We start from the raw sequence: 23,460 nt of genomic DNA, 5'->3' as shown, positions 1-23,460 counted from the left end.
GCAGTTGGCGACAGAAAGATGGCAGTATTAATCCTCCATCTCTTCCATCTTTCTCAGCTTCCTACCTTCCACATGTACCTTGTGGCAAGGGTTCACTACTACAACTATAATATAATATACAGATTGTCATGTATTCACATCACACAGACCAAGGATAACTGAGGCAGAGAAGACATTAACTTTTATCTTGTTGTTCACCGCTCTGAAAACTTTGATGTGGAGCAGTATATAAATATTGTAAATAAATAATAATAAAATAAACTTGCCTATTGCCATCTAGTAAGTTCAGGATGGAAAAAGGCTTGAACCCAGGTATTGAGCAAAGTCCCTAGCCACTGGACTATCACAGCTGTTATGTGAACCTACTGTACTATGCAAACTGTACTCCTTTCTTCCCATCTACCTGTTTCTTCATCAAACTCACTAAACTTGAGGTTAAGTATATTTATGTTTGAGAAATGCATTGAGATGTTGGGAGAGCAATAATTTTTCAGGAGTAAAGGTCCCTTATTTATTATTTCGATCAGGAAAGCACAGCTGTCGAGCATTTTTGCTCACTGAATGCATCATCTTGCTTGCAAGAATGGAAAAACAGATGGCTCATCTCTCTGTGTTTTGATTACTAGCCATTCTAAATCCTTTCATAATTAAACTTATGCCAGCTATCTTTAAAACTAGCAGGAGTAAAAACCGAACATTTACAGAGATCAGAAAATATATAAACAGCTGCAGGGAGGGAAAGTGCAGAGGGAAAGCATGAAGAAAAAGAAAAAAAGGACAAACTATCATTTTGAATAGCTTATGTGTTGTGTATTTTCTCCCCAGTGAGTTTGATTTCCTGTTCATCATTGGTAAAACAGGAGGTATGTTTTGCAGATGGCTCCACTGTGTATACGATAGATGTGTATGGTTTCAATTTTGTATACGAGCCAGCAGTGGCCAGATTTGTGAAAGGAAGAGGTCACTCACAGTTCAATAGCACTAGCAAGAAACCTCTCCCAAAAAACATTTTCTGTTCCTTTCTGAGCATTCTTTTCACTCTTCAGACTCAGAACTATAAGAACTACCACTAACAGACTTATGGTAATACCAGTTTCTGAACATTACTGATATTGGCCTACATATCTTTGAAACCTCAAGGCAAACAAAGGCCGCCAAACAACAATCTCACCCCCGTTCCCACTATTTCCTTCCAGGCTAATCCTGTCTTGCATACTTAGTTGACAGGCCAGCCAGCCACGTATCTAAATGAGACCCCCTTTCATCCCCCCCCCCCCCGTAGAATTAAGTGCAACATCAATGCCTAGCCTAGTCATTAGGTGGGTAGGGAGTTTGTTGGTGATAATACATCTTTCCCTTCTCCTCTCCACTGCTTAAATTAAGATGCAGCGCATGAAAATGCATAGCTTTCCTCACGCCAACTAGACTAGTAAAGATTAAACTGGAAAATGAAGGTTGGGGTGTGTTATATGCTGGACAACTACACAAGCAACTCCTAACACTTCCTGTCAACCTGGGAGCAGTAGGGAACATGTGATTGTGGGTACTCCAGACAAGGCATTGTGTAAATATTCCCTCTTTTTTTTCTTAGCAGATTCTTCTGTGGTAAGGAAAAAGAAGAAGTGGTGGGAAAACATGGGAAAGTTACAGGTAGGAGATGACAACATCCGACGAGAGCTTCAGCTATTGGGCGGTATAGAAATGAATTAATAATGAATGAACGAGTGAACAAATGAATGAATGAACTTCCACTCCAGTAAAATTCCATGAATGAGGCAGGATGATAGTGTGATAAAGCCATGTCTGGAAGCATGTACATGAGTGATTTCCCCCTGCACTCCTTTTTCAGCTTAACATACGTACATTGATTGTGCTACAGCAGGGGTGGGCAACTTCTTTCAGCTTGTGGGCCAAATTCAATTGCAGAGAAGCTCTTGGGGGCTGCATTCCAGTGGTGGGTGGGGCTGAAGGCAAAGAGGGCAGGGCCAAAAATACCAGCATATTTTAGTCTAAAGCCCTTACTGCCAATAACTAAGCCTTAGGAAGGGCATTTTAACCTTTTAGAACAGGGGTGGGGAGCAGGACTTCACAGAAGCTGGGAAACCACCAAATGATTGGTGGTCCTGGAGGAGGGAATGGACTTGACCCTGGACTTGAGGTCCCCTACACATGTGCTACAGAATGCAATGACAGTTAAGATGTTTATACAGTTTTCTGTATGTGAGCTGGAAACAGACTTCCATATTTTCTCCAACATTCTGCAATAATACTCTTAAGACAAATGTTCTCCCTCTAGCTTATATTAACAATCCTGGTAGAGAGACCCTGTGGAATTGTCTGAGCTATCTTGAGTTTTGTCTTGCATGGAGCTTGCGCCAAACATGTCCAAACATTACATTTATTTTTTAGTTCTGTTACTTTCTTCTCCAAAAGTAATTCATTTATAATGCACAGTGCTTTTATTTTGTTTGTTTTTTTTAAACAATATTCCCATAGGTCCTTTCCATCAAGCTGTGCTGTTGCAGGCAGTGACCTTTTGGTCTTAATATTCAATCCCTGACAGGCGCCAGAACTATACAACCCCTAAGGACTTTACTACTACCTAAGGACAGCACAGTATTTCAATAACAGTCTCCTATGCTTAGTTTCTCTCTGTTAGCCACTCAGATACAATGCAAAGCAGCAATTCAAGTCCCTGCTCTTATCTCACTCTATTTCTCCCTGATAGTGGTATACATGCAGACACATGTAGGGCAATTCAACACATTTCCAGCTGTACTTTGTTGTTGTTGTTCAGTCGTTCAGTCGTGTCCGACTCTTCGTGACCCCATGGACCATAGCACGCCAGGTCTTCCTGTCCTGCGCTCTCTCCCGGAGCATGCTCAAGTTCATATTCATTGCATCTGTGATGCTATATAGCCATCTCATCCTCTGCCGTCCCCTTCTCCTTTTGCCTTCAATATCCTTCCCAGCATCAGGGTCTTTTCCAGGGAGTTTTCTCTTCGCATTAGGTGGCCAAAATATTTGAGCTTCAGCTTCATTATCTGTCCTTCCAATGAGCAGTCAGGGTTGATTTCCTTTAGGATGGACTGATTTGACCTCCTTGCAGTCCAGGGCACTCGTAAGAGTCTTCTCCAGCACCACAGTTCAAAGGCATCAATTCTTCGGCGCTCAGCCTTCCTTATAGTCCAGCTCTCACAGCCATACATTACTACTGGGAAAACCATAGCTTTGATTAGACGGACCTTTGTTGGCAAGGTGATGTCTCTGCTTCTTACTATGCTGTCTAGGTTGGCCATAGCTTTCCTCCCAAGGAGCAAGCGTCTTTTAATTTCATGGCTACAGTCACCATCTGCGGTGATCTTGGAGCCCAAGAAAGTAAAATCTGTCACTGCTTCCATTTCTTCCCCTTCTATATGCCAGGAAGTGATGGGGCCAGATGACATGATCTTAGTTTTTTTAATGTTGAGTTTCAAACCAGCGTTTGCACTCTCCTCTTTCACCCTCAACAAGAGACTCTTGAGATCCTCTTCGCTTTCTGCCATTAGGGTGGTATCGTCTGCATATCGGAGGTTGTTGATAATTCTTCTGGCAATCTTAATTCCGACCTCTGATTCATCCAACCCGGCATTTCTCATGATGTGCTCTGCATATAAGTTAAATAAGCAGGGTGACAATATGCAGCCTTGTCGTACTCCTTTCCCAATTTTGAACCAATCGGTTGTTCCATGTCTGGTTCTTACTGTTGCTGCTTGACCCTCGTACAGGTTTCTCAGGAGACAGGTAAGGTGGTCTGGTACTCCCATCACTTTAAGAATTTGCCACAGTTTGTTGTGATCCACACAATCAAAGGCTTTAGCGTAGTCAATGAAGCAGAAATAGACGTTTTTCTGGAATTCTCTTGCTTTCTCCATGATGCAGCGAATGTTGGCGATTTGATCTCTAGTTCCTCTGCCTCTTCGAAACCCAGCTTGTACTTCTGGTAGTTCTCGGTTCGCATACTGCTGAAGCCTAGCTTGTAGGATTTTGAGCATCACCTTGCTGGCATGTGAAATGAGCGCAATGGTGCGGTAGTTTGAACACTCTTTGGCGTTGCCCTTCTTTGGAATTGGAATGTAAACTGACCTTTTCCAGTCTTGTGGCCACTGTTGAGTGTTCCAGATTTGTTGGCATATTGAATGCAGCACTTTAACAGCATCATCTTTTAGGATTTTAAATAGCTCGGCTGGAATACTGTCATCTCCGCTAGCTTTGTTGTTACTAATGCTTCCTAAGGCCCACTTGACTTCACTCTCTAGGATGTCCGGCTCAAGTTCAGTGACCGCACTATCATGGCTATCAGGGACATTCAGATCTTTCCTGTATAGTTCTTCTGAGTATTCTTCCCCCTCTTCTTAATCTCATCTGCTTCTGTTAGGTCCCTGCCTTCTTTGTCCTTGATCATGCCCGTCTTTGCACAAAACGTTCCCTTGAGATCTCCAATTTTCTTGAAGAGATCTCTAGTCTTTCCCATTCTGTTGTTTTCCTCGATTTCTTTGCATTGTTCATTTAAGAAGGCCTTCTTGTCTCTCCTTGCTATTCTCTGGAACTCTGCATTCAGTTGGGTATATCTTCCCCTTTCTCCCTTGCTTTTCGCTTTCCTTCTTTCGTGAGCTACTTGTAAAGCCTCATCAGACAGCCACTTGGCTTTCTTGCATTTCTTTTTCTTTGGGATGGATTTCGTTGCTGCCTCCTGAACAATGTTACGGACCTCCGTCCATAGTTCCTCAGGCACTCTGTCTATCAGGTCTAATCCCTGAAATCTATTCCTCACCTCCACTGTATATTCATCAGGGATATGATTTAGGTCATACCTGAACGGTTTAGTGGTTTTCCCGACGTTCTTCAATTTAAGCCGAAATTTTGCAAGAAGCAGCTCATGATCTGAGCCACAGTCAGCTCCAGGTCTTGTTTTTACTGACTGTATGGAGCTTCTCCATCTTTGGCTGCAAAGGACATAATCAATCTGATTTCGATATTGACCATCTGGTGATGTCCATGTGTAGAGTCGCCTCTTGTGCTGTTGGAAAAGAGTGTTTGCTATGATCAGCATGTTCTCTTGGCAAAACTCTATGAGCCTTTGTCCTGCTTCATTTTGTACACCAAGGCCATGCCTGCCTGTTATCCCGGTGATTTCTTGACTTCCTACTTTAGCATTCCAATCCCCTATGATGAAGAGGACATCTTTTTTTGGTGTTAGTTCTAGAAGGTGTTGTAGGTCTTCATAGAACCGATCAACCTCAGCTTCTTCGGCCTCAGTGGTTGGGGCATAGACTTGAATTACTGTGATGTTGAATGGTTTGCCTTGGATTTGTACTGAGATCATTCTATCATTTTTAAGATTGTACCCCAGTACTGCTTTTCCCACCCTTTTGTTGACTATGAGTGCTACTCCATTTCTTCTAAGGGATTCTTGCCCACAATAGTAGATATGATAGTCACCTGAATTAAATTCGCCCATGCCTGTCCATTTTAGTTCGCTGATTCCCAAGATGTCGATGTTCAATCTTGCCATCTCATGTTTGACCACCTCCAGCTTACCTTGATTCATTGATCTGACATTCCAGGTTCCTAAACAATATTGTTCTTTACAGCATCGGATTTTCTTTTCACCACCAGACACATCCACAGCTGAGTGTCCTTTCGGCTTTGGCCCAGCCGCTTCACTCTTTCTGGCGCTACTTGGAAATACCCTCTGCTCTTCCCCAGTAGCATATTGGACACCTTCCGACCTGAGGGGCTCATCTTCCGGCGTCATCTCTTTTAGCCTTGTGATACATTCCATGGGGTTTTCTTGGCAAGAATACTGGAGTGGGTTGCCATTTCCTTCTCCAGTGGACCACATTTTGTCAGAACTCTCTGCCATGACCTGTCCGTCTTGGGTGGCCCTGCACGGCATAGCTTATGGCTTCATTGAGTTACACAAGCCCCTTCGCCACAACAAGGCGTGCACAGAATTGCTGCACAATATGGCATGGTTGTGCCATTCAAGACCCAGTAGGAATATGCTTAAATTCTTTCTTTCTTTTTTAATCAATACATTCCTACGCCTTCCCCACATAGACACAATACCTGCTCATCTAGAAGCTGGGTTGTTAATCTAATCAGCAACTTGCACTTCACTTCACATCACTGTCACAGTTAGGTCCTAAACATAAACCAGTGGGACTCTGGGTGCTTCCAGAGAGACTGCTGTTGAGTGCTACCAATCAAAAGTCATTGAGCAGCTATTCCATATTTCCTCCTTAGTGTGTTTTTTTTGTAGAAAGAAATAAGATGGAAGAAGTCATGGGGAAACACGAGAGACTTATGAGTGGAAGATGATGGCATCCAAACCCCCATAACATTCCTTTATCTAGGGCGATGGTGCGATAAAAGCCTAGTCTGGAAGCACCCTGAAATGCATGAATGTGTGTTATAGCTATTCAGAAAGGACAACTCAGTAGCATATATAACCATGGAAACATTCATCCTAATTTCAAATATTACTGTAACTATGAAGATGACTGGACCTGGGTGAAAGTGGGGTGATCCTTATAGAACTTCACAAAGCCATAGCCTGTCTTCTGAATAAAGCTACCCAACATAAGAAGCTGTATGGAGAATAAAACATAAGTGCCCTGTTGGATCAGACCAGGGGGGTCCATCTAATCCAACATTCCCCACAGTTGCCAGCCAGATGCTTTGGGAAGCCCTCAAGCAAGACATGAAGGCAATAGATGTCATCCTGCTGGAACTGGTATTCAGAGGCACACAGCCTCTGAACTTGGATGTCCCATGTAGCTAGCATGGCGAATTGCTGTTGATGGGTGCATCCTCCATGAATTTGTCTAGGAAATGGCAAACCACTCCAGTATTCTTACCAAGAAAACCCCATGGAACGTATCACAAGGCTAAAAAAGATGACGCCGGAAGATGAGCGCTTCAGGTCGGAAGGTGTCCAATATACTACTGGGGAAGAGCAGAGGGAATTTCCAAGTAGCGCCAGAAAGAGTGAAGCGGCTGGGCCAAAGCTGAAAGGACACTCAGCTGTGGTTGTGTCTGGTGGTGAAAAGAAAATCCGATGCTGTAAAGAACAATACTGTTTAGGAACCTGGAATGTAAGATCAATGAATTAAGGTAAGCTGGAGGTGGTCAAACATGAGATGGCAAGACTGAAAATCAACATCTTGGGAATCAGCGAACTAAAATGGACAAGCATGGGCGAATTTAATTCAGGTGACTATCATATCTACTACTGTGGGCAAGAATCCCTTAGAAGAAATGGAGTAGCACTCATAGTCAACAAAAGGGTGGGAAAAGCAGTAATGGGGTACAATCTCAAAAACAATAGAATGATCTCAGTACGAATCCAAGGCAAACCATTCAACATCACAGTAATTCAAGTCTATGCCCCAACCACTGAGGCCGAAGAAGCTGAGGTTGATGTGTTCTATGAAGACCTACAACACCTTCTAGAACTAACACCAAAAAAAGATGTCCTCTTCATCATAGGGGACTGGAATGCTAAAGTAGGAAGTCAAGATAACAGGCAAGCATGGCCTTGGTGTACAAAATGAAGCAGGACAAAGGCTCATAGAGTTTTGCCAAGAGAACACGCTGATCATAGCAAACACCCTTTTCCAACAGCACAAGATGCGACTCTACACATGGACATCACCAGATGGTCAATAACGAAATCAGATTGATTATGTCCTTTGCAGTCAAAGATGGAGAAGCTCTATACAGTCAGTAAAAACAAGACCTGGAGCTGACTGTGGCTCAGATCATGAGCTTCTTCTTGCAAAATTTCGGCTTAAATTGAAGAACGTAGGGAAAACCGCTAAACCGTTCAGGTATGACCTAAATCATATCCCTTATGAATATATAGTGGAGGTGAGGAATAGATTTAAGGGATTAGACCTGATAGACAGTGTGCCTGAGGAACTATGGACGGAGGTCCGTAACATTGTTCAGGAGGCAGCAACGAAATCCATCCCAAAGAAAAAGAAACGCAAGAAAGCCAAGTGGCTGTCTGATGAGGCTTTACAAGTAGCTGAGGAAAGAAGGGAAGCAAAAAGCAAAGGAGAAAGGGGAAGATATATCCAACTGAATGCAGAGTTCCAGAGAATAGCAAGGAGAGACAAGAAGGCCTTCTTAAATGAACAATGCAAAGAAATTGGGGAAAACAACAGAATGGGAAAGACTAGAGATCTCTTCAAGAAAATCGGAGCTATCAAGGGAACGTTTTGTGCAAAGACGGGCATGATAAAGGACCAAGAAGGCAGGGACCTAACAGAAGCAGATGAGATTAAGAAGAGGTGGAAAGAATACACAGAAGAACTATACAGGAAAGATCTGAATGTCCCTGATAGCCATGATAGTGAACTCGAGCTGGACATCCTAGAGAGTGAAGTCACGTGAGCCTTAGGAAGCATTACTAACAACAAAGCTAGCGGAGATGACAGTATTCCAGCTGAGCTATTTAGGATACTAAAAGATGATGCTGTTAAAGTGCTGCACTCAATATGCCAACAAATTTGGAACACTCAACAATGGCCACAAGACTGGAAAAGGTCAGTTTACATTCCAATTCCAAAGAAGGGCAATGCCAAAGAGTGTTCAAACTACCGTACAGTTGTGCTCATTTCACATGCTAGCAAGGTTATGCTCAAAATCCTACAAGCTAGGCTTCAGCAGTATGTGAACCGAGAACTACCAGAAGTACAAGCTGGGTTTCGAAGAGGCAGAGAAACTAGAGATCAAATCGCCAACATTCGCTGGATCACGGAGAAAGCAAAAATGTCTATTTCTGCTTCATTGACTACGTTAAAGCCTTTGATTGTGTGGATCACAACAAACTGTGGTAAATTCTGAAAGAGATGGGAGTACCAGACCACCTTACCTGTCTCCTGAGAAACCTGTATGAGGGTCAAGAAGCAACAGTAAGAACCGGACATGGAACAAGCGATTGGTTCAAAATTGGGAAAGGAATACGACAAGGCTGTATATTGTCACCCTGCTTATTTAATTTATATGCAGAGTACATCATGAGAAATGCCGGGTTGGATGAATCACAGGTTGGAATTAAGATTGCCGGGAGAATGATCAACAACCTCAGATACGCAGACGATACCACCCTAATGGCAGAAAGCGAAGAGGATCTAAAGAACCTCTTGTTGAGGGTGAAAGTGGAGAGTTTCACTGGTTTGAAACTCAACATTAAAAAAACTAAGATCATGGCATCTGTCCCTATCACTTCCTGGCATATAGAAGGGGAAGAAATGGAAGCAGTGACAGATTTTATTTTCTTGGGCTCCAAGATCACCACAGACGGTGACTGTAGCCATGAAATTAAATGACGCTTGCTTCTTGGGAGGAAAGCTATGGCAAACCTGGACAGCATAGTAAGAAGCAGAGACATCACCTTGCTGACAAAGGCTCGTATAATCAAAGCTATGGTTTTCCCAGTAGCAACGTATCGCTGTGAGAGCTGGACTGTAGGGAAGGCTGAGTGCCGAAAAATCGATGCTTTTGAACTGTAGTGCTGGAGAAGACTCTTACGAGTCCCCTGGACTGCAAGGAGGTCAATTCAGTCAATCCTAAAGGAAATCAACCCTGACTGCTCATTGGAAGGACAGATACTGAAGCAGAAGCTCAAATATTTTGGCCACCTAATGCGAAGAGAAAACTCCCTGGAAAAGACCCTGATGCTGGGAAAGATTGAAGGCAAAAGGAGAAGGGGACGGCAGAGGATGAGATGGCTAGATAGCATCACCAATGCAATGAATATGGGTTTGAGCACACTCCGGGAGAGAGCGTAGGACAGGAAGGCCTGGCGTGCTATGGTCCATGGGGTCACGAAGAGTCAGACATGACTGAACGCCTGAACAACAACAAATTTGACATCCTGAAGGCACCTGATTTTATTTGTTCTTAACTTATTGTTGTGACTCACCTTGAAAGGAAAAGCAGGATATAAGCAAATCCTTGATAATAAAGAATAAGATATTGCTCTTGTTGCAGCTGCTGCTACTCCTCATGCTACCCCCATAACTCCAATATTTGCAGAGAATGCATGTTTTCTGCACAAACTACCTGAGCTAAATTCTTCATTGCTAATCACAGTCATCACTATGGAATGGGCCTTCATACCCTACCACCTTGCTGAGATTAACAGGATGGATATTGCCTAGAGCATCAGGCATTCTCTGAAAACAGATGTTTGGGTGGCAGTTCTTCTGGCAGAACTCCTCCAGTGCAACACTCTCAACTTGAGCTGCACCCAAAAGACATACACAACTGTCCCAAGAACCATGAAACCAAAGGGACTTTGACTTAGGGATGGGCGAATTCACCCTATCTCACATCGCGCACTGCTTGCCAGACCCCCACCGGCTACGCAACCCTGGTTTGCAGTGTGTGCCAAGCCACTAGACAGTCCACGGGTGTCCAGCAAATGACCCACTACTCCACCGGGCCACCATTTTGTGCAAAATGGCAGCTAGGCCTTTTCTATAAATCATAGTTCTGTGCAAATGGCGGCTGTAATTTTACACCTATAATTTTGCGTAAACGGGCCTCTTTACTGCTGCCATTTTCGCAGAATCAGGATTTATGGAAAAGGCCAAGTCACCATAGGGGTGTACGAAACACCCTTACCTTTGGTCCACAGGAGTCCACAGGGGGGGAGGCAATCCGTTCCTCCCCCCCTGGAATCCTCGCCGGCCCCAGCTGGCTCCGCTCTGCAGTGAGTCTGTGGAGCTGCCAGTCGGCTCTGGCCTCTGGGATGCCATTTGCGTCCCTGTTATTTTCAGTAATAGGCTACGTAAAGATTTACGTAGCCTATTACTGGAAAGAACAGGGACATAAATGGCGTAGCAGATGCCATTTGCGTCCCCACTCTTTGCCATGATAGGCTACATAAATATTTACATAGCCTATCATGGCTAAAGCAGGGACGCAAATGGTGTCCGCTACGCTGGATGCCATTTGCAGCAGAGCAGCAGATGGTGGCAGTGGATGGCCCCCACCGGCTGGCAGCAGGTAGGTTCCGTCCTGGGGGGATTTCAGGGTGGTGGCGGGGGGGTAGTCCATTCCGCCACGGACTCCGGGGGGCCGTATTCTTTAGAACTCATTGGAGTCCATGGCGGATTTCTCCGCCATCCCTAAGTCACCATTTTGCACAAAATGGTGGCTCAGCAGAGCAGCAGGGAATGCTGCGCTTGCCCAATTCGATGTGTGCCAAGTTGGGCAAGTTCGGGGGTCCATGGACTGGCATCCAGGGGCCAAGCTGGCAGGAACCCACCAAGCTCAAGCCCCAAACTGGACACTCGTGACATCCCTACTTTGACTTTGAGTCCCCCCTCTACACACACTCACACACACCTACCTTTGGGGAGCCTAGACCAGGGAAAGCAACCTGGAATCCGTGTAATAGCAAACAAAAAGAGGGTGCCATTGGTTATGTTTGACATAATCTAATATTTATCTTTGATATTGTGATATCTGAATATAAATATTTATGACATGTGTGCTTGTGTCTGTATGCACTTGTGTTGTTGTTGTTGTTGTTGTTCAAGTGTATAAGAAGGGAAGCATTGATCTCTTGAGCACCCATGTATGCACATTCGGTTCCAGGTTCTCTTGGCATGGGCTCAAGAAAAAATGCTGGAAGAGAGGAAAGAATCCCTAGTTATTTGAACACACTCCCAGCCCTTGCAGCTGTCTGACATAAAAGTTACATATTGGATTCTGATCCCCCCCTTGTCTGACAGTGATTTCTGCATGCACATGCGCGCCAACACTGTTCTCGCACTGTATCAGGGACACCAGGTGACCATTGGTGTAGCCAAAATGGCTGTTGGAAGGCAGAGGTTTGACCTGGCTCCTGGTACCATGGTTTTGGTGTTGCATCAATACTGAAACTTCTTGAGCCAAGAATAAACATTCCAGCAGCAGAGTGGCTTCATGGAGGACTAATGTCAGAGGTCATCATTTTCAGGCAGATGCTCGCCTCTAACCCACCATGCAACAGCTGCCATCACTGTCTGCCTAAGCAGTGGCGGATTAGGCTCCCTTGAACAATTGGGCCTACTCCTTCCCTTCCACAACTGTACTGTGCTGCTGGCAACTGGGTGGGAAGGGAGGAGGAGCAGTTGTTCCTCCCCTTCCTCTTCCTTCCCCCACTATACAGGCTGCAGTAGTGGCTGCTAGAGCACGTCTCTGCCATTCCTTTGCTCACCAGCTGAAAAAGATGAGCAAACACCAATGTTTGCTAGGGGCAGCTTGTTGCCAGTGCCCAGAAAAGGAGGGCAGGTGACAAATTGACCAGCAGTGGCAGGTAGGAGTAGCAGCCAGCCACTCTCTCTGGGTAGTGGCAGCAGCAGCAGCAGCAGCTCCAGGTAGCAGCCATCGCTTGGCTTCTCTTCTACAAAGGCAAGCCACAGCTGCCACCACCTAAAAGAAAAGGCGGCGGGAGAGAAAGGTGAAGGAGGGAATGGGGGAATTTGGTTATCCTTCACGCTTATTGTTCTGCATGCCAGGGAAGAAATGGAAAAACCAAACAGAAACTAGGGATGTGCACAGAAAATAAGATTTGCCTCAGAATCTGCCACATTGGCTTGGATAGGGGGTTGCTTTGGTTTAGTGGCTCAGAGTAATATTATACTTTGCTTCAAATCTGAGGCAGTGGGTCTCCTCACCTCATTTTCCAAAGCCTCAGATGTTTTCCCATTAACTACAAGGAGGAAATCAACAAGTGCTATAACTTTTTATTTTTATTTTTTGGCAGAATTGGATAAAATCTACAGAGAGGCATAGTAGATGCCTTCTGGTGGGATGAAACCCCAAATTTCAGAAAAATAGTTCATGGGTTTTTGTGGTATGCATCTTTAAACTCTAAGGTTTTAAAAAAGGGTTGATTCACTTCCCTGTTTTTTTGTGAGAAATTTACATGAACATGATTTACACTTACAACAGAGGGCCCATTAGGTTCACTGCAAATGTTCAGAAGAACAATGCAGGGGTTAAGGAGTTGGAAACAAAACACCATATTCTTGGGGGGGGTGGAGAGAGATTGATTCTGCTCAATTTGCACCAAAGTCACAGAAACTGAAATGGCTGAGAGATGTTCTTTCTACACCCCTCCCAAAAGCACTGTGATTGAAAGTAAAAGGAGAGTCCTGGTAAAGTCATTCCCATTGGTAGCTAGAGCTCTCAGGCACAAAACTACATTCCCTCCTTTTCTGCTTGATCTTTTCCATTTATGGAGTGCTTAGGGGAAAATTACAAAAGTATATTTAAAAAAAAAAAACTTAAATGCCCTCCCAAAACAGTTCTGAAGCCTCGGAGACAACCTGTTTCATCACAGACCATTTTGGATCTGAACCTGCTTGAATTCTGAGGTCGCCCAAATATCTCCAGTAGGGATCCTCTCACCTCGGAGTCATGCCTCATCTGAGGCAAATGTGGAAACCTAATAACAATGCCACCACCATGAGCTTTAAAATCTTGCAGAAGGGCAGCAGTTGTTGAGGGTCAGCTTCTAGCAAAGTTGCTTTAACATATCTTAGACACAAAAGTAATTAACCTCCTGGTGGAAATCTTCTTTTTCTAGAATTCACTTCTGACAGTGCCCTGTAACCACAAACCAGCAGACGTTTAGGGATAGTGAGAACATGATCCAAAAAAGAGAGGGTGCTCAGGAAAATATCTGAAAGCCAAGTTGGTGAGGAGGGCAAGTCAGGAGTCTAAATAGCAAGAAACACTCAGTCTAAACCATCAGACTTACTGAATTGAAGGTTTATTCTGCTCTGGTTCAAAAGCAGCCACAAATATATTAGCCAGGATTGTTTTTTGTTGTTCTTTTTTACACAATGCTTACTGAGTTCCCCTTTGCTCAAGATGGAGAAGTTAGGCTACAGGTTTCCTGCTAGTCTCACTATACTGTGTTGGTTTTTCTCTTCCCTTCACATTGGTCTGATTTCTTTAGAGGTCCATTTGGGGCAGTGTGAGCAAATGACATCATTTGCTGAAAGCTGTGCACAAGGTGTGGCCTCCTCTGGGTGTCCTGGGCATTCCATAATACTTCTACTTCTCACATGATGGTATCTCTTTCTGCACAGAATGCACCCAGTTCAGAGGCCATGGATGTACCTAGGCATGGAACGTACGCTATCGAATACAGTGCAACCATCGCTCAGGAGCAACCTCTGTTCCACATGTTATCTCTATGAAGGCTGTAGCCTGAGTGGCATAAGCCTTCCAACAGCCCAACCAAGACCTAGACCTATCAGGCAGGTGCAGTAAACAAGACCTGATCTATGCTGTTCAGGCAGCAATTTGCCACACAGGTACTGCCACAGACCAGTTATTACACTGGCGCATGGGGGTCTGTACAGCCATGTGAATCAGATCAACATCCCTCCTTCTTTTCTGTCCCTTGGCAGAAGTCTACTGGCTAGCTAAAGCTACCTCTCAGAGGGAGGTTTCATTCATTTTTAATCCTGACATTCCAAATTCCCTACACATACATAATTCAATTGGGGTGCTTCACAATACCTGTACAATGATGATGCTCAGAAGTTCACTCTACAAATATTGCAGAGCTGATGGATATATTTTGTCCATACCACTAGCATCTTTCTTTTGGATGACATAATTTTGTTCAAATCATGGGGATAACTACGGTATGAAAACAGTCCTTATATGGCAGCACTGTTGGTTATGTTTGTTGTGAGAAACACTGGTGTTTTCTCTGCAGCAAACATATGAAGTATGGAAGTTAAAATATGCATGTAGACAAGACATGACCCATGTACACATGTGTGGGAACACAAGCCAATTTGATTTCCCAGATGCATAATACCATGATGAATGCATTGCACATAAAGTTTTTTTACTACCATACTTTGTGGTAATAAGCACCAGTGTAATACTGGTGTTTCCTGTGGCAATTATAATATATAGCACTGCCCTTTTTAAGTGCCACCTAAGGAACTCAGAAAATAATCAGACCTTTGTTATATGTGAGATATATTGATACCGTTTTTCATCTGGGCAGTCAAAATGGATGTTTTTACTTTCTGCCTAGTGCCAACAACCAGCATTTATCTGTCAAGCTACCTTTAGAACATTCCTAAAGTAGTATCAATTTTCTTGATCTCCTACAGTCATCATAAGAAACTGGTTGCACTTCTGTCTTTCAAACAACCCCCTGAAGCTTTTGAAATAATAATTAGAAACAGATTGTCCACAGAGCAGGAAATAGCACTTCAGGTGGGAACTATTCCTTGTCAGAAGTAGAATATGAAAGGTATGCAGACATAGTTCTACCATAATTCTCAACAATGCCATAGGCAACAAATATTTGAAAATACAAGGGGCCTATTAAAGCCAGCCACAGCATCTGGTAATGCATTGTCTATATGTGTGCGGCCAAGTAGCCCTCAAGAGACAAGAGTACATATAAAATTTATCAGAGATAAAACAGCTTTTCAGCTGTGGATGAGCATTTTCCCCAACAAGACCACTTCTTCTCTGACTTCTTTGTCTTTATCTTAAAAGAAAGTAGTGTTTATATATTTAATGATCTAGTGCTAACTACCGTGAATTGGTATCATGGAACATAACAGAAACTCAAATGAATGGAAACACAAAAAACAGCTTCTCACAAAATCAAAGTTTCTTAATTAATCTTTCAGTAAAATAGGTTAAAATAGTGAGAGTTTTTATTTAGGCCACACAGAAAGACATGAGTCAAAGAAACATAGTGTATAGTTCAAAATAGTCAGCAAGAAGATTTGAATTGGCCCAGAAGATTTGTTGCCCCCTCCTTTTTGCCTGATTCCTTTCTGACCCCTCCAAACCATCCCTGCTCTCCTCCCACCAACACTCACACCCTTTCTTTCCCTGACAGACCTGCCCCTCTCCATAATACATCCCATATCATCATTTAGACAAAACAAGGGGGGGAGGAGGCTCCCTTTTCAACCATGACTTAACATGGAATGTATATTTCATTGTAACTTACATGAAGATCCTTCAAGTTTTTGAAATCTCCATCCTTTATTTCAGTGATTTTGTTGTTCTGTAGATCCAGTAGAGTAGTGTCTGGGGGAAGTTCCTTTGGAACTTGAGTCAGACCTGTAATGGGAAAAGAAAACAAACCAACTATTACATACAAAAAACACGCTTAAAAGGTCAGGGGTTATCCGTATTTTTATTTTTCAGTAAACTACTTTCTAGACTTCATTACCAAAAAGTTACAAAGATTTGTATGAACTGCCACTCTGGAACAGGCAAGTACTTCATTTAACTCAAAATCCTGTATTTAATATTAACTAGTGCTCTTAGAGTTTAGAGACAATAGACAGATCCTAGTTCTGTCTTGGACCCATTCTTCTTATTCAGGTGGAGGGGGAAAATCACACCATCAAGTGTAAAAATATGATGAGTGTTTATTTTGCTACCTAATATCTTCAACCAGTTCTTAATAATAAGGTAAAGGTGTCCCCAACCAGTCGTGTCCGACTCTAGGGTGCGATGCTCATCCCCGTTTCTAAGCCGAAGAGCCAGCGCTGTCCAAAGACGCTTCCATGGTCATGTGGCCGGCATGACTGAACACCGAGGTGCACGGAACGCTGTTACCTTTCCCGCCGAGGCGGTACCTATTTCTCTACTTGCAATTTCTTGCTTTTGAACTGCTAGGTTGGCAGAAGCTGGGACTGAAGACGGGAGCGCACTCCGTCACACAGCACTCGGATCTCGAACTGCTGTCCTGCCGACCTTCCAGTCTGCAGTTCAGCGTCTTAACCACTAAGCCACCATGGCCCCACCATGGCTCTTAATAATACTCCAATATTATTATACTCCAATAATCAGTCTAAATCGTGTGATCTCCTTTGCCTTGGCAACATGCCCCATCAATAAGTTCACAAGTCATAGAAGGAATTCTCCCTATTGTAGTTTGAATGGTATCCATTATTATATTGTGGACGCATTAAGAAACCATCTACCACTCACATTTTTCCCACTCCATTGATGGGATCAGTCACATGCTCATCAGCTTTCCATTCTCCACCTATTCAAATGAGCGGTTCCTTTACACAATGTCAAGTCAGGTTTTAAGTGCAATGATTTATATTTTAAGTCCTCCATGTTTTAATTATGGCCAGTTAGACCCTAAGCTGTAATTCTGTATGACAGTCAGGGGCCCAATCTTGGAAACTTTCCAAAAACCATGTTCTGCTGACTTCAGTAAATATATAAGAAGCACTTGAAGAAAGGCCATATTTGGATTCAGTTTCTTGTCATACATCTGAAGAGAGTAAATTGTATATAATCAGTGTAGTCAGACCAAAAACATGCTTCATTTGATTTGCATCTTTCTTCCACTAAAGTAAACAGCTAAATTATCAGTGATTGCAATGAGTAAAACGTCAGAGTATAATTAAAGAAAATGTATAGTATGATTTTAAAATTTAGACTTTTCTGCATACCACTGCTCTCATATTTTTCCTCATCAAAATGTCCAGATTATTGGATTTATGAAAACTGAGAATGTTTCTAAATGAAACTGCATAATCAAATTCCATCTTCATTTCTGTTTGAAACTGAAACAACATTCAGGGTGTTTTTTAAGGAAATATTTCTTTCTGCTTCACTGCAAATGCCTGTAGAACATTGGGCAGTTTGATTAAAAACACTTGTGAGACCATTTTCAGAAGTGTAGCTCAGTCAGATGAAGCAGTGGAATTTAAAGTATTTATTATTAAGTAATACAAGGTAGCTTCACTGCTTTTGCACTATAACTCAGTCTAACCAAAACACCTTGGATATCTTTCTTGAGTTGGATCCAGACTAAGTCATGCTTTAGTTCCATTGAAATTAATCAGGCAAGTTACAGTGCAATCGTCTTCATGTCTACTCAGAAGTAAGCCTTATTGCATTCAATTGTATTTACTTCTAGGAAAGGGTTACTGCAGCCTTTGTTGTGATTGTTCTCTCTCCTGTTCAAAGTAAACTTGAAGCCATTGTGTGAGCTTGGATAAAGATATGGAATGCTTGATTCCAGTGCCACACTAAAGCATGACTAACTTAGTCTGGATCCAACCCTGTGTATATTCATTCTTTACTGTGATTTATCCTGTTTTTTAACAGAGTCAAAATTCTGACTGTGCAGTTAGTAGAGAAAGTTTTCAGCTATAGTTTTTTGTTGTTGTTTAATATCAACTTGAAATAAACTGTTCTTTTCTTTGTATGTTTTGAGTATCATATAAGAGATGTTCCCTTGGATCTGTGATGCTCTAGCATGACCATGAAATGTGGCCCAGGTCAGGCCATGCAAAAACACACACCACAGCCCAAAATAATAAATGGCATCTCACTAATCTTTAATAACATAATCAAGACTCTAAAAGCAGCCTTGAAGGAATGCCAATGCTCATTTAGTCCTACCACCTACCCTAAATGTCTGCTCATCATTTCTATTATATTTTTACATTATATTTTAGCACATTTTGTCCTACCTTTATTCCATCATGGATCTCAAGGTACCTGGGGTTTCCAGGTTGTCTCCTGTCCAGCCACTGAACAGACCCAAATTCACTTAGCTTCAACAAGGTAGCAGTGGTCAGGCTTTGAACTCATGTATTGCAAGTAGAATGTGAATTGATAGGCACTAACTAGTTGCAAAATAGTTTAACTACAACTTAACTAAAAAGTAGTTGTAACTACTAATTAACTAGATTTTAGGAAAAATAATTGGAGCTATTTTTGTAATGACATTGAAAATGTTTTTGAAATAGTTTTAGGGTGCAATCCTATGGCTACTAGACAGTGTCTAGACAACCATAGGATTTTTTGGTTTATGGGAACCGAGCTTGGAGCCAGCACTCTGAACTCGGTCCCCAGAAATCCAACTCCCCACCCCCTCCCCTGCCACCTTGTAGGAGGCATGGGTAATCCCTGGCTCTGCGCTTGGATGAGCAGTGTGGCATGGCTGAAAAGGGGGTGTTCCTGGGGGCCGGGGAGGGAACTGTGCCATCCGGCCTCCCCCCCTCTGCTCTGAGGCGCCCTGGCTACATAGCTGAAATCGGCCATCTAGCCACAAATGCAGGGTGGCCGGAGCACGGAGGAGAAGATCCCCTCCACACTCCGCCCACCCTGCTTTGGATAGTCAGCCACCTCCTAGTTTGGAGGCAGCTGACTATCCCCATAGGATTGCGCCCTTAACTACTTTTTATTAACTACTTTCCCTTCCCAAGACTTAAAATTAACACATTAAATGCCCAATTAAGCTGCAATCATATGGCTCTTGGTCTCAAACATCCCTCCCCCCAACACAGGGAGCAAAATATGGCAGCCCTGGAGTGGAGATAAATAATGTCAATAATTTTCCCACTCCACAACAGGGAGGGAGGAAAATCTCACTCCTCCCTCACTTCTGCCCTGCTGGCACGAGGCTGGCAAGGCTTAGAGTATATCAGAAGCTCTAACGTCAGAGCACTCTTGAGTCAGGAAGAAAGATTACCCAGCTCATATCCATAATAATTCAAGTCAACCCAACAAAACATTTAACCTCTCATAAAATAATGTTTCTACTTCCCTTGGGAATTAGCCCTAATTAAGTTTCTGATCCCAGCACATACCAGTAAGTAGTTAAAGCAGGACCATAAATAGCAAATTCCATGCAGGCTTTCACACCCCTTTGGTACAACTGCTGTCTTCCTGGGCCAGGCTGAACTGCTAGAATATTCTGAGTACAGCCAGCTTCTTGAGAAATGCTACACACTGAGCATGCTTCTAGCAACCAGCTGTAATAATGGAAGGGAGTTGTCATACCCTCTGCTGTTAATTCTAGGCATACCTGTATTCTTTCTAGGTACTGATTTAGTATATATCGGTATTCATATGGAACTTGATGATAAATTATGAATGATTTAAATAATTGGAGGGGGGGTCCTAATGGATGAAAGTACTTTTAATTATGCTACAGTAGTACTAAAACAAGTAGGTTACCTACATAGTTTGAACTATTTTTGATGAAGTATTTGTAATTATCATTCAGCTACATGAAAAGTATTTTAACATTTAACTTCTTGTAGTTTTACTATTGCCTATTACTAGGAATGTTTAGCTCCACCAGAAAGCCTACTGTATTTCTATATCCGTAGATGCAAAACATTAAATATTCTATATTGTTCCCTTTTGCCATTTCAGTACCAATCAGCAGAGGAAGACCACTGGTGGGAATTGGAAGTATTGATCGAGGGTAGTATGGAGTATTCCATCCCGAGATATGTCTATTTGCAGTTACAGGAGAGGCTTTCTTCTATCACTTCGGGGTAACAAATTGTAGGAGTTTGCATATGCCATGCCAGACATGTTGACGGAAACTGTATGCATGGAAAAAGCTTCCCATTGACTATCATGGTGGTTTGTGGGGCAACATTTGTCTGAAAATGGCATGCATCGGTTTTTGCACAATTTGTATGGCACACATTGGGGGGGGGGGATTTGTATGAAAGTGGCATACCACAGAGGTGTCCCCAGGCAAGAAATCTGCACATTTTCAGAAGGATAGGTGCAGAGGCTAGTGAGTAATGATGATTAGAAATAAGTTTAAGGCTTTTTTCATAGTGAAGTCTGGTCTAGGCATGTATGAAGAATTCATTTCAATTCATTTTTATCAGGTTTTAAGCAGTTTGCACCTCCCAAACCAAAAACAGTCTCAAATGCAATCTGTGGTTTAAATCCAAGCTTGCAGTGTGATTTTCAGACCAAAAACATATATTTGTGAACATCTAAAAAATGTGCATGAAAAAATGCATGTTTTTGAAAAATGTGCAAAAACATGTTTTAACCAATGGGAAAATATGTACATTTCAAAGATGTGCACAACTAATGCGTACATTTGGGAAAATATGCACAAAGATATGCACAAATTTTCATGCAAAAAGGAAAAAACAAAGATCGCAATCTGATCTGACATGGCCATGAGATGGAATGAGCTTTGAGACAGTATTTGGAACACTTTGGTGAGCTTGAGCTTGCTTGTATACAAATCCCTAGCCTAGTAGGTAGTAGCACTGGAAGAATGGCCACCTCATGGTCTCATCTTACTAGGGATGCCACAGGGACCAGACTGGGTCCGGGAATTCGTTGGGCTCCCCTGGCTCATGACCCCCGGACTGCACTCGCTGAGATGCTCCATGTTCACCCCGCGCTCGTGTTCGTTTGCGCTCTCCGGACTCACCGCGATCCCGTTCAGTGAGCGCCTGCCATTTTCAAGCCTTTGATTTCTACGTAAAGCAGGAAGTTAAAAAAAATGCACATATTTAAATATGTGCAGTTTGGAGCTGGGAAAGTTAAATAATCACAAATTTAGAGGGATTATACCTATAATATTGCGCTTATTTAGTTTTCCCAGCTCCAAACTGCACATATTTAAATAAGTGCATTTTTTTTTACTTCCTGCTTTACGTAGCAGTCAAAGGCACGAAAATGGCGGGCGCTCACTGAACGGGATCGCAGTGAGCCCGGGGAACTCGCTGAGCTCGTGGGTGGCCCAAGCACGGGTCTGGGGGGGGGGTGCGAGCAGGGGTGCTGCTTTGGGGAGTGCCCGGAGAAATCGAGCTAGGGTGAGTTCTTACATCCCTAATCTTTACCCTCCCCCAAAGTATAGTGATTGGAGCCCCTGGTAAAATGTGCCTTAGGACTGGACCTAGGTGTAATTATCAGTCACTCAACTTCACTTCCTCCCTCCTTCTGAAGCATTTAGAGAAACTACAGCAAAAGATGCTATTTGGAGACATAAATCTGACACATGTCCAAAAGATGAGGTGCTGATGAAACTTCATTTCTGGAGCAGCTTCAGTTCTGTTGGCTTCAAAGGGAAGCTTGCTTCACCTTGGGAATCAACAGAACTGAAAGAAGCAGTCCACTTCATCTCAGGCTTTGGACTTCCGCTGAATCCAATGCACATCCCTACTATTTGGAATTAAAATGAAGAAGGGTGATGTGATTATGTTAAAACCATAAGGACGTTTGTTAAATCAAAATTTAAAATTACCATATTTCCCTGTGCTATAATTAGGTTTTGTTTAATTTCCTAAAATATGTTAATATTGGAATGTATTCCTATTATATATTTCAAAATATGTCCAAGATTAAACTTCTCATATTTTCCCTTAAGCCTTCCTCTCCTTGTATAGAGACTTGCTGACAATATTACCATTGACCACATTGATTAGGAATACAGCTTTGGTCCTATCTTTGATTCTTCCCTCTCCTTAACTCCTCATATTCAGTCTGTTGCCAGGTCACTGAACAATTTCACCCTGCACAATATTGCAAAATACAGCCCTAGGTAAAAAGTCTGGTTTGTGCTCTGTTCTTCTGCATTGACTACTGCTCATCTTTACTTCAAAGCCCAAGTCTTCCAAATTCTGAGGTTGAAAAAGTTCACTATTATATATATTCTTGCTGTGGGAGCAGCTAGAACTGCCTCATGCATTTAAATCCATACCTTTTGATTTATCTGTTGTATTTAGGTTTAAGACAGGGCTCCTTGCCACTACAAGTTTGTATAAAATTTTCATTTGCTTATAGAACTTGTTGCAAACACAACTGGTATAAACTTGCATGATTCCCTGCCCTCTGGATTTTCAGCAAATTAAAACACATGAAACAGATCAGCAACAGGAAGCCATAATGGCAGTGATTGATTTTTTGGAAGATTATTCACTTCATTGCTCATACATGACTTGGTCTAAGCCACTGGAGCTATAAATTCCTTTTGTCTTTTCTATATTTTGCAGCATATACTCTGCAATGGCTTTATCATATTTAGTTTATATTGGCGAAGGAAAATGGCCAAGAAAGTCCAGCACCTAATATTTGACTTCAAATGAGGAAACTGCTCCAAAATGAGGAGATTGGTAAAAGGAAGGTGAAAGGGAAAGTGCTTTGGATCCAGTGCTTTTTAACTCAATGCCATCAGCAAACTTGGCCACCTCATTCCACTTATCTAACTAATGAGTTTAAAAGCACTGTCTGGCTCCAATATACATCCTTGAGGAACTCCATCATCTACATCCCTCCACTGTAAGAACTGGCCATTTATTCCTACTCTCTGCTTCCTGTTCCTTAATCAGTTACCATTCCACAACAGGACCTCTCCTCTTATCCCGTGATGCACCGTGGTTCAATATAAGCAAGTGTAAAGTGATGCACATTGGGGCAAAGAGTCCTAAATTCACATATATGTGGATGGGATTTCAGCTGGCAGTGAATGACGAGAAAAAGGATTTTGGTGTTGTGGTGAATAGCTTGATGAAAGCGTCAACCAAGTGTGCAGCTGCAGTAAAAAAAGAAAAAGAAAAAAGGGTGAATTCCATGTTGGGGATCATTAGGAAAGAAACTGAAAATAAAACTGCC

At 42.7% G+C, this 23,460-nt stretch overlaps 1 protein-coding gene across 4 annotated transcripts in view; it reads right to left on the bottom strand.

The window, feature by feature from the left end:
• DCN (decorin) overlaps positions 1–23,460 on the bottom strand; it is a 96,341-nt gene that overhangs the window by 16,404 nt on the left and 56,477 nt on the right. For all 4 annotated transcript variants that reach the window (XM_084810295.1, XM_084810296.1, XM_084810294.1 and 1 more), the window contains one exon: positions 16,052–16,164. In XM_084810295.1, the coding sequence (XP_084666421.1) occupies positions 16,052–16,164 (113 nt within the window). The remainder of the gene's footprint in view (positions 1–16,051; positions 16,165–23,460) is intronic.

The sequence above is a fragment of the Heloderma suspectum genome, chromosome 7 (assembly GCF_057233095.1).
Source record: "Heloderma suspectum isolate Gila_16-S chromosome 7, 16-S_ref, whole genome shotgun sequence".
In the NCBI taxonomy this organism is placed as follows: domain Eukaryota; kingdom Metazoa; phylum Chordata; class Lepidosauria; order Squamata; family Helodermatidae; genus Heloderma; species Heloderma suspectum.
Note: the sequence above shows the minus strand (reverse complement) of the source record. Positions and strands in the feature narration are given on the sequence as shown.